General features: G+C 40.3%; 1 protein-coding gene across 1 annotated transcript in view; it reads right to left on the bottom strand.

Annotated features, from left to right (window-relative positions):
• Positions 1-12,171, bottom strand: part of GNG2 (G protein subunit gamma 2) — a 110,965-nt gene that overhangs the window by 14,991 nt on the left and 83,803 nt on the right. The window contains exon 3 of the mRNA XM_003267685.3: positions 4,494-4,609. Within this exon, the coding sequence (XP_003267733.1) occupies positions 4,494-4,580 (87 nt within the window). The 5' untranslated portion in view covers positions 4,581-4,609. The remainder of the gene's footprint in view (positions 1-4,493; positions 4,610-12,171) is intronic.

The raw sequence follows: 12,171 nt of genomic DNA, 5'->3' as shown, positions 1-12,171 counted from the left end.
TGTATAATGGAGTTCAATTTGAATGTCAGCTGATTGAAGCTGGAGACAGCTCATTCTTGCTGGAACAGAGATGGCACTCTAGGACTATGTGCCATGGAGACTGAAAAGGATTGAATCAAGCCATCTCTTTTTTCACAGAGCTGGAACTATGAGTTGTGATCCTGGGAACCATGGGCAGCCATCTTGTGCCTGCTATATGGACCTGGCAGCTAAAAATCCCTTCTTCCCAGGAAAAGGAAGAGGCAGACACAGAGAGAGAAGCAGAGACAGGTGACGGAGCACTCACAGTTCTCAATGGCCTTCCAGTTCTCACTTCCACTGCCTATCTAGCCACATTTCTGCTCTTGGATTGAGACATCCTGTATTTTTTATAATCAGTACCTCTTTCTGCTTAAGCTAGCTTGGTTTAGATTCCTATTATTAGAAACTCAGAGTCCTAATACAATGATGAATAAAGAGATTTACCGAAGCCCTGCTGTCCTTTACTTTTGTGCATGTTCCCTCCTCTTGTACTCTAAGGACAAGGTTTCTTTCATTTTGTCTTTGGTCAGTGTTAGTGTGAGTCTATTGCTGTTTCATTCATCCAGGTGTCACAGTCCACAGCCCCTCTCTCCCCCTTCCCCTAACTCTCTTCCCAATTTCCTTTTATTTCTCTTTACCCTCTGTCCTTGAATGAAATCCTAACAAAGAAATACAAAGAGGCTGGGAGTATAATTTATATATGCCTGAGGCTTATGAACAGATAATGGGTTCACTTAGCCCAAATCTCCCAGGGTCTGTGATGTAAAGGGATAGAAAACAAGAAGGCTTAAAAAACAAACATGTTACCCATGTGACTATGTTATTCATAGAGTAGGGCTACTCTATGCAGCATAATTTATTCTGGAGGTCACATGACGGATAAGGCCACTGCCTGCTTAAGGGACCCTCAACAACTTCAATTCCAGCTGTGTCCCCAAATCCTCCTCTTAAGAGTCCTATTCTTTGCCACCTCAGTTGCAGTAGGTTCTGCCAGATGTATATAAAGCCATTTCTATCCTTTATAGCTTGAAGAGGTCACTACTCTCACTGGAAAATCACAAGCCTGGGATCTTCAGGCAGAAGCCCCTTCCTGCTGACAGGATCATGTATGGAAAGTAGGTGGAGAAGCCTGAATGCTCAAAAGCCTTGAAAAGACTTCTAAAGGCAGATAACCAAGCCCTAAACCAACTAGCTGACAATTGTGTCAACACGGTCAACATTTTATCCAGCTGCTCAACTAAAAATAATCTGTCACTTCACCACAGCAAGCCTGCCTGGCTCTGAGGTACAGAACAAATGCTGAAATACAGGATGCTGCTGTATTTCTTTTTTTTTTTTTTTTTGAGACGGAGTCTCGCTCTGTCGCCCAGACTGGAGTGCAGTGGCGCGATCTCAGCTCACTGCAAGCTCCGCCTCCTGGGTTCACACCATTCTCCTGCCTCAGCCTCTCTGAGTAGCTGGGACTACAGGCGCCCACCACCACGCCCGGCTAATTTTTTTTTTTTGTATTTTTAGTAGAGACGGGGTTTCACCGTGGTCTCGATCTCCTGACCTCATGATCCGCCTGCCTCGGCCTCCCAAAGTGCTGGGATTATAAGCGTGAGCCACCGCGCCCGGCCTAGGATGCTGCTGTATTTCTAACAATGTAAGGTCCAATGACATCAAGTGGGATTCAGAGATTTGAATGTGAAGATCACCTAGGAAGGCAACTACTCACACCCAGTTTATCAGGTTCATGCTTTGCTTCTTTTTTAGTATTGATTTATTTGTGTCTCTTCAAAGGGCAATCAGAGTGTGGTGTTGGCTTCTTTCTGATGACATTTGGCGACTATGCTTCTTGGATATCTTGTTTGCATCAATAATAGGCCTGTTCAATTTTTTTGTAGTCTCCAACTAGGTCAGGGATCTTTGAGAGCAGGAATCATGTTTTTGTCTATCTCCATCTCTTTAGAACATAACAAGCCCTTGCAATTTAGAAAGCTCTCAGTAAAGTATTTATTATATAAGTAAATGAATGAACAACTGAACAAACAGCAAAAATCCAACCTTATGATGAGGGTCTAGGAAAACTTTTTAAAGGACCTAATAATTTGATCTGAATCTTTAATGAGTCAATGCAGTTAAGTGTTAAGTAAAGCAGCAAGGTAGAGGGGCAAAGGAGATTGGATGTTCTAGGCATTTGAAATTCCCATCGAAAGAATTAAAAGTGGTTCTGTATGGCATGCAGAAAAGAGAGCAAGAATGAAGCTGAAGAGATGACAGGGGTAACAGGAACTTTGTATACACTGCTAAAGGGCCTGAATTTTATTTTACTGGTGATGGGGAATCATGAGCTGATTTTCAATAAAGAGGAATGGAATTAGATTTTCTTTTAGAACATTATATTTGGAAGGAATATGGAAGGTAATTGATGGCGGGATGGAGACGTGTTGAGATGGAACTGCAGACAGCAAATAGGAGCCCCTTGCAGTCAGTAATTCAGGTGAGGGATGATAAAGTCTAAACTATTTCTGAAAAGCTCTATTTCTATTATCTTTCTTCTGCTGTCAGTTTTCATCACCCATAAGCACATCACATCCTCCTTCAGGAACAGTAACTGGGGATGCTGAATATTAACAGAAAACATCGACCACAGTAAAGCTTCCCAAACTTTTATCATAGTTGGACCACCTCAAAAGTCAAAGTGGCATTTTCCAGAAGGCCCATGGGCAGAACCTCCTCTCCCTCAAAAAGAATTGAATGACCCTTTCTGATTTGACAATCCATGGGCCACCATACTTCTCTCAGCAGGTATTGTGCCCACCTGTCGCTTTGTGCTTTTTCAGCAAGAGAGTGAAAAAGAAGAAGCAAGAAAAGAGAAGAGGAAGATGGCAAAGGAGCAAGGTAAGGTCCCTTTAGTGGTCTCAGTCATGAATAAAGAAGAATAATTAAGGCTGTTGAAAGAAGAGCAGGAGCTGATTAAATCCTGTGGTCCATTACTGGGCATCAAATTTTACAAAGGAGGTTTAGGATAATGGGAAAATGTCCGTGGGTATTTGCTCATCTTACTTGTAGAGAAAGAAGAGCTCTCTCTTCACTCTCTAGCACATACCTGATGAGACTTAGCAGAAGTAAACTCCTTCCCATAGGAAAGTGGTTCTCAACCTTGGTCATACATCGGAATGAACTGAAAAATTCTTTTTTAAAAATACTGATGCCTGAATCATACCCCAGGAGATTCTAATTTAATTGGTTTGGGTGTGGTTCGGTAATTGGTCCTTTTATAGAGCTCTCTGGGTGTTGGGAACGCACAGATGAGCTGAGAACCATCGCTGTAGACCAGGGGTCAGTGAACTTTCTGTGAAGCACCAGAGAGTAAATATTTTAGCTTTGTGGGCCATATGCTCTCTGTTACAACCACTCTACTCTGCTGTTTTAGAGTGAAAGCAGCCATAGACAATATGCAAATGAGTGTGTTCCAATAAAACTTTATTTATAAACATAGGCAGTGGGCTGGATTTGGCCCATGAGCTACAGTTTATTGACCTTGTCACACTCCAAAGGACAGCTGGATTGCCCAGGTGCTGAATTAGGTATAGAGAAAATAGCAAAAATATTCTAGTTTTAAAAGGGCATTTGGAAGAAGGTTGTAGTTTTAGCTTAGTACAATGAGATATGTTTCTGAGTTGCATTTCATAGAATTCTTGGGTAAGGCATTTTACTTCCGGGGCAGTAAAGTTTTGATGGTTAACAGAAATTTACTTTGCTACCATGCCATAGCTATCTATTGATAATGACAGCATATTGGCCAAGGTTTTCATCTGAAAACTACCAACAAAGGGTCTGAATTTAAAGTCTTCGTTCCAGATGATTTAGCCCCAACTTAAAGCAAAGCTGTCAGGTTAGGTCAGGGGAGGGAGAAGAAAAAAAGAAACACACAGACTATGAACTTTCCTTAAACCTCTTTGTTGTTTGACTTCTTAGGGAGGCAAGGTGTGACTTTTGTGTTTTGCAGGAAAAAATTTCAATAAAGTATAAAGAAGAAAAAACTTACAACATGCAAGGATAACTAGAAGGGTTAGACACAAAGTATGGACATTCAGCCTTAGAACCTGAACCAGGACAGAAAAAATTAAAAACCAAATAAGAAAAAGGTTTCCATGAGGACAGGGTGGGGAACTAGTGTGCTGATATATTTTATGTGTTCTCTAATTTCTCTCACTGGAATTTAACCATGAACCTGTTTTGCTTTTTTGTTGTGTTGTATTGTTAGTTTTTAATTCTACATGGGAAAGAGGATTAATTTATTCTATTATTTTATGCTGGAGAAGGGAAAGACACATTAGAAATGAACTTCTGCCTAATCTTTAAGATGCTCTCCTGTCATTACTGGTTTTATCCCTCTCTAGGAAAGAGTGGTCACATGACAGATGACTGCAAATCATGCGCCTTAGACTCAGGCTAGATGAAGTGTGGGGTTAGGCCATCCTCACCTTTATCCTGTCGATGTTGGCTTCCATCTTAAGCTGCTCTACCAGCTTCCTGGCTTGTGCTATGCTGGCGGTGTTGTTGCTGGCCATCGGAGTGCTGGATAGATCTTTCAGAAACACTAGAAAAGAAAACAAAAAGAAGATTGTATCAGAGAATTCATGAGCCAGCAAATGTGCAAGTTCATTGCAACTAGGGGATCTCAAAGCAGTGGCTGTAGCCAGGCCTGGCTTCTCCAGCCCTCTCCATCCTCAGTTGGTATTACCTCTGATTGGCAGGCAGACCAGAGGATGAGGTTTGATTTTCCAATTCTCCCTACTTCCCCATCCCTTCTTCAGAGAAAAAAAATACACACACACACAAAGAATATTACCAAATGTTCTCCCAGTGGGCTCAAACCCTATCCTTCTGGTTAACTGTGACCACCTCAGTGTATTATACTACGGAGACACTATAGTGGGAGGCTTGGCTTTTCAGTGTCACTTAATCCAGCATTGTTGTAAATAGCCATTCCTCCCCACTCTATTTGAAATTAAAGTTTGAGTCACAACGATCTACTTTACTCATAATTCCTCAGGGACACATTTATCATGCCAAGTGGGAGGGATTGCCATACCTGATGGTTAAATATGTCAATTAGTTCACCAGTGTTATTCTAAATGAAGTACAACAAACTTATTGACTGATTTCTTTTATAAATCTGGAACATAAACATTTTGAGAGTAGAGTTCTTGGCCGGGCATGGTGGCCCACACCTGTAATTCCAGCACTCTGAAAGGTCAAGGTGGGAGGATCCCTTGAGGCCAGAGTTTGAGAGTAGAGTTCTGTTCTGAGGCAGATTGCGAGATGGTTTCTTTGTCTCTGCCATACCTCTTTCTCCATGTGTGCTCCCTACCCCCTTCAAATCCTATCCCACATTCATTTCTCTTCTTATCCTTTCTTGACACACCATCTCACTTTATTATTGTTGTTCATCTTGGAAAATATTTTATTCTCGATGCTGATGCCCATTTCCCCCACATTCTGAACAAATCTTACTTTGTGTCAAGGTGTCATATGCAACTTTAAGACCATCTGTGTAAATATGCTCCTTGAGATCACTGATATCCTATTAGATAAAGCAAAACCTAAGTGCTTTGATTTGACTAGAGTGCATGACCCATGAAACAGAAACGTTAAACAGTGCCTCGTTGACACTAATAGCATCTTGCTCTGAAGATATTATATAAAAAATAATGACTTCTGCTAGCTTTGGACAATCTTTTTACCAAAGGATGAAGTAAGATCAGGTTACTTATCTTAAAAAGAAAAACACACAGAAAAGCTGCAAAATGAAGAATAACCCACAACAAATTCTGTACATAGATTTTTTAACCTACCAACTAAAATCAACAAATAATTCTTGTCTTAATGACCAAAAAGCAAAAGTCTATAAATTATCTCTTTTGGTACTTATTTCTTGATATCCAGTTCTTCAAGACAAAAGAAGAAATTATGTATAACTCTCTGTAACACACAAATCCCTTCATGGAGAATATTATGTTAAAGAATACTACAAAATAAGCCACCCAACATCATTTACAGAATAAATTGGAGGATAATTAATTGTTCCCTCAATTTCTTTTCTTTTCCTTTTTTTTTTTTTTTTTGAGACGGAGTCTCCCTCTGTCGCCCAAGCTGGAGTGCAGTGGCGCGATCTCAGCTCACTGCAAGCTCCACCTCCCAGGTTCATGCCATTCTCCTGCCTCAGCCTGCTGAGTAGCTGGGACTACAGGCGCCCGCCACCACACCCGGCTAATTTTTTGTATTTTTAGTAGAGACGGGGTTTCACCATGTTAGCCAGGATGGTCTTGATCTCCTGACCTCATGATCCACCCACCTTGGCCTCCCAAAGTGCTGGGATTACAGGCATGAGCCACCGTGCCCAGCCATCCCTCAATTTATTTTCAAAGAGTTTGGAGACAATAAAATGGAAGGGAAGACTGAAGGAATTTTTGAAGTCACAGAGATCTCTGAACTCTACTTTTACACATTTGGAGATCAAAGGAAGGAGAATTGCATGGAAAAACAAAATAATAAAAGGAGACTTTAACAAGTATTTCATCAGCATGGTTAGAGACCCAATCATTGCAGCCTCACAGGGAAATTACATGCTCCACAATTGAACAAACATCTAACAGCCTAGGAAGTCTTCATAGGGCCAAGATAGAGCATTGACTTATTCAGAAGGGTAGCCTAACTCTTCTATTCATCCAACAATGGACGCAGCCACAATCTACAAGCCCCTGGATGCTGTTATGTGAAGCTAATGATTCTGCCAAACTGAAATTCATTCATCACGCTGGAATGCAGACTATCACAGAATTACCAAATTCTTATTGGGAGATTTGAGATTCTGGCCAGTGACTCTTCTGCCCTGAATCTACACCAGATTACAGGGTGACCTGTGGCAGAGATCACAACTTGCCTTCTCATCCCTCTTCCTTTCTTCTTCATTAGTAACGACACTTTTTTTCTTAGTGGAGACCACAAGAACCCTGAATTTTAGCTAGGTGTATTTAGCTGAAAGATACATTCCAAGCCTCCCTTGTAGCTAGGTATAGTTACATGACTAAGTTTTGGCCAATTAGATATAAGCAGAAATGTTCTTGAAGGGAAGAGGTATATGCCTTGTCTCTCCTTCCTCCTGCTACTGGCCTGAGAGGCATCTGCATTGATCACAGAAGTCCATCTTGAACCTCTAGCATGACTGCTACACTAGGGTGAACAGGAAGGATCTGGGTCCTTACTGACTTTGTGGAGCCACCATGCCAACTGGGAGATGGTTACCTTTGATGTGACAGAGAAATAAGTGCCTATCTTATTGATGCCACCATTATTGAGGGGTTCTCTGTCATTAGCCAACAGACCTGCTATTAACTGAGTAAATGACCCATTATTGTCATTCAAGCATCAAGGAAAGTCTGTGTCTCAATGCCTTTTCATGCTCCCTGGGAAAAGCTGTGAATGGCTTGAGGAGGCTGAGATAGAGAATATATTTGTTCTATTGCTGCTGTAACATATTGCTACAAGTTTAGGGGCTTAAACAATAGAAATGTATTATCTTATGATTCTGGAGAGCATTAGTCTCAAATAGGTCTCACTGGGCTAAAGTCAAGGTATAAGTAGGGCCGTGTTCCTTTTTGAGGCTCTGAGAGTTCACTTTCTTTTATTTTCTAGCTTCTGGAGGCTGTCAACTTTTCTTGACTCTTGGCCCTTTACTCCATCTTTAAAGCTGGCAAAGGTGAGCGGAGCCCTTCTCATGTCACATCACTCTGACCTCCTCTGAAGTCATATCTTCCTCTGACTGCTGAAGTCATATCTTCCTCTGACTGACTTCTGCCCACCTCTTCCACTTTTAAGGACCCTTGTAACTACATTGTGCCCACCTAGATAATCCAGGATAATCTATTTTTAAGTCAGCTGATTAACAACCTTAATTCCATCTGCAACTTTAATTATTCTTTGCCATGTAACATAATGTATTTCTAGGTTCTGGGAATTGGGACATGAACATCTTTGAGGGGTTGTTATTCTGTCTATCATGGAAGAAGTCCTCTGTATAGGCAGGGAAGGGAAGTAGGGAGGTGGGAAGTTGAGATGGGGAAAGAAGAGGCATGGGGCAGTAGTTTAGAAATGCAGGAGGGAAAACACATTTGAAACCTCAATGGACTTAAGAGAAAAAGTAAACCTAGGCTTTGGTTTGTGCTCCTAGTTGTAGGCAGCTACACCCTGAATGTTCTTGTTTTACTGTATGAACCAGGCAGAGTCGAGCACCACTTTTAGAATCAATTAGTACATTTTTCCCTTTTTTTCACATCCAGCTGATTTCCTGTAAAAGCAATGAAAAAATCCCCTCCTGAAGACTGAAAGAATTGTAAAGTACTAGGCCAGTGTTTCAAAGAAGTGTTTATTTTCCTAAGAGGTGACAGTGGCATTTGGGCAAAGGGTGAGACTCATGTAAAATGGATACTGGATCCATTTTGGGTTTAGAGTCACGTAGTGGGGGATCTCCACAGGCCAGAAGCTAAAATAGGAGCAAAAGGACACCAGAGAGTAGAATCAACTGGTGAGGGAGTAGGGCTGGAGGAGACACGATGGCATGCAGTGTTGGTGAGGAGAAGAGAGGAAGATGACCACAACTGGAAACACTGGGGTGGAGCTGGAGCAGCGTGAGGAGATTATGAATTAAGCCATTTACACCCGTCTCTGAAACTATACACATTTTGATGCTTCTTCATTCCTTTCCACCCAATGGTTTTTTATTCTTTGTGATCAGTCTCTTCCTTTATCTTTCTCTTTTAAACTGACCGCAATGTAGAATGTACATCTATATATTCATTGGAATTTGCTGAATAACCTCCTATGTTCTTAAGATATTCTCTTTCTTCCACTTTCTCCATACATCAGACAACATCTGAGTATTAGTTGTTAGTTGCTTTTGATTTGCCCACATCTATATTTCAATCCATGACCATGGTCCACAATAGACAATCTTCCCCACCTCTACTGTGAATCACGAAATTCCGATTTTGAATACTATGTTGCTGGATCATAATTTTCTGAAGCTCATTTCCTTGTAGACTTTTTGCTCATGTTGTGACTTCTGCAGAATTTGAGGGTCAAGCAAACGAAACATTACACCCCAAAACGTTAAATGCATGCTGTTCTAGAAGTATTGGCTTTGTATATGTTAAAAAAGACAACATACGTGCATCCATGCTTTCTAGTTATTTCCTGAAACACCAAGTGATGTACCTCTATTCCTGGTTTATTTGAATTTGTTCAAACCTTATAAAGCCAACTATTGCAAACAAAACAAAGAATCTTAAAAAAATAAACAAAAAAAAATGCAATGTGAGAGGCAGAGGAGAAAACCCATTCCGATGTTTAAGTGTGTAAATAAGAAAAAGTTTATCTTCTAAGCTTGAGGCATTTGGACCCTGCATCACACACACACACACACACAAACACACACACACACATACACGTACACATACATGCACACACCCCTCCATTTATGCTAAAAGACCTCTACACTGATTCGTTTTTCTTTTTTAAAAAATTGTGATAAAATGCACAATATAAAATTACTATCTTAACCATTTTTAAGCATGAATTATGGCCTGGATGTTTGTGTCCTTTCCCAGATTCACATGTGAAAGGTTAATCCTCAATATAATGGTATTTGGAGGCGGAGCCTTTGGGAAGTAATTAGGTCACGAAGGTGGAGTCCGCATACATTAGATTAGTACTCCTATAAAAAGAGAAATGATTTCTCCCTCTCTCTCAGCCATGTGAGTAAACAGCAAAAAAATCGCCATTTCCAAATTAGGGAGAGAACCCTCACCAGGACCTTATCATGCTGACATCTTGATCTTACATGTTTAGCCTTTAGAACTGTGAGAGATAAATGCTTATTCTTTAAGCCACCTTGTCAATCGCTTTTTTTTTTTTTTTTTGATAACAGCCCAAATTGAGTCAGACAAATGGTCTTGGCACTCTTCTCAAAAATCATTTGACCATATATGTAAGGGTTTATTTCTGTGCTCTTTATGCTATTCCATTGGTCTCTATATATGGATTGCCTGTCTTTATGCCAGTGCTACACAGTTTTGACTACCATGGCTTTGTAGTAAATTGTGAAATCAGAAAGTGTTGAGTCTTCCAACTTGTTCTGTTTCAAGAATGCTTTGGCTATTTGGGGTTCTTTGAGAATCTATATGAATTTTAAGACAGATTTTTCTATTCTTACAAAAATATTATTGGGATTTTGAAATGGATTGCAGTGAATTTGTCCATTGCTTTGGCTAGTATTGACATTTTAACAATATTGTCTTCTAATCCATGAACATGAGATGTCTTTTTCCATTTATTTATGTGTTCTTTCAGTAATTTTTTAAAAATTTTTGTTGAATAAGTCTTTTACCTTCCTGGTTAGTTCTTAAGTATTTTATTCTTTTTGATGCTACTGTTAACGGAATTTTTTCTTAATTTCCTTTTCAGATTATTCATTGTTAGTGAATAAAGATACTACATTCACTGATTCTTACTGGAGAAGAATGCTTTTGTCTTCTACCTTCACATGAGTTTTAAAGTAACTGCATACAATAAGAAGTCTTCTTGAGGAAAGGGTGTTGCACCTTGTGAACATAACGGGGTCAATAAAAAGGGTTGACAGAGTCCCATTAGATGCTTAGGCAGTTTCAACAGGGAAGCACAGACACACATCATATATTCTTTGCTAGTGTCCGTTTTTCATTTTACATGTAACCCAAATTGTGCAGAAGTTTTTTTTAAGAGAGAATAAAGGTTTGAATCCATTAACCACTGAAATGGCTTTAAAATAAAAATGCTGAGAAGATCATGTAGAAAAAGCTTCAAAACATACATACCTCTTAAAGACAAATGACAAAAAAAAAAAAAACCTTTTGGTTAAAAAGAGGGTGATTCATTTCTACGCACTACTCCCCCTCACCCCATTGGCCTAGTCTTTGGTGATGCACTGTGACTTGTGATGCCCTGGAATTTACCTTTGTAGGGCCCACAGTGGCTTTGGGGCCACCAGAGGACCACCCCAGAGGCATGCCCAGCAGTAGACTTCACTTTTTCTAGGAGTTGATGGGGCAGAGGTAAATGGAGTCAGGGTAGGTTCTCTTGGGGAAAATCAATTCCTGAAATCACTTTTGGGATCTCAGAACATTTCTGGAAATCAGCTGGGGTGATGATCAAAGGTTGGATAGTGCTAGAGTGACATTCTTTGGTCCAACAAGCTGTTGTGAGCCCAGTAGTTGCCAGCACCTGCCAAGTACTGGGTCATATGGCAACCATGGTATAGCATGGGATACATGTGGTTACACTTCTTTAAATTTGAAAGAGAAAATTTTCACACCAAAGGTTGATTCTTTAAGAATTCTATAGCCAAAACGTCTTTTAAAACTTCTAATAATCTAACTGGGTCTGGTGGCACATGCCTGTATCCCAGCTACTTGGGGGCGCTGAGAAAGGAGGATTGTTTGAGTCCAGGAGTTTGAATCCAGCCTGGGCAACACAGTCAGTCCCTGTCTTTAAAAAGAAAGAAAGAAAGAAAAAATAAATAAATAAAATTCTAATAATCAGAAATTCTAATGGGACTCAATCTTTTCTCAAGGTCCCATACTAGACTTACTGGCAGTGGTAACCAACCAGGAAGGTACTGCCTCTTATGAGGCATTTGGAAATGTGTGGGGTTGGTTAGGGCTATGACAATAACTGGGGGTGCTACTGGCAGTTAGTGTGCGCAAGTGGAGACTCTAACGCCTTGTAGTATCCCAGTCAACAATGAATTGTGCTGCTCAAAGGCCCATAGTACCCCCAATGAGAAATATGAAAGGATACCTAAAAAAATAGCCATAAAGCCATGCATGAAAAATCTGCTCAGAGAAAGCACTCCATGTGCAAACTTTCAACTAACTGGGTTTTTATATTCTTATGTCTTATAATCCCTATTATTTTCTCAGTGATGATGAATAAGTGTTAAGCATTCATAATTCTCAGTAATATTACGCTTTATGGATATCTGGTCCCGGCTTATCTAAAACAGAGCAGAGTCTCTTTTATGCAGTCTACTGACCGAATGAGATTATTCCGGGTTATATTTGCCAG

This window comes from Nomascus leucogenys, chromosome 1a, assembly GCF_006542625.1.
Source record: "Nomascus leucogenys isolate Asia chromosome 1a, Asia_NLE_v1, whole genome shotgun sequence".
NCBI lineage: Eukaryota > Metazoa > Chordata > Mammalia > Primates > Hylobatidae > Nomascus > Nomascus leucogenys.
Note: the sequence above shows the minus strand (reverse complement) of the source record. Positions and strands in the feature narration are given on the sequence as shown.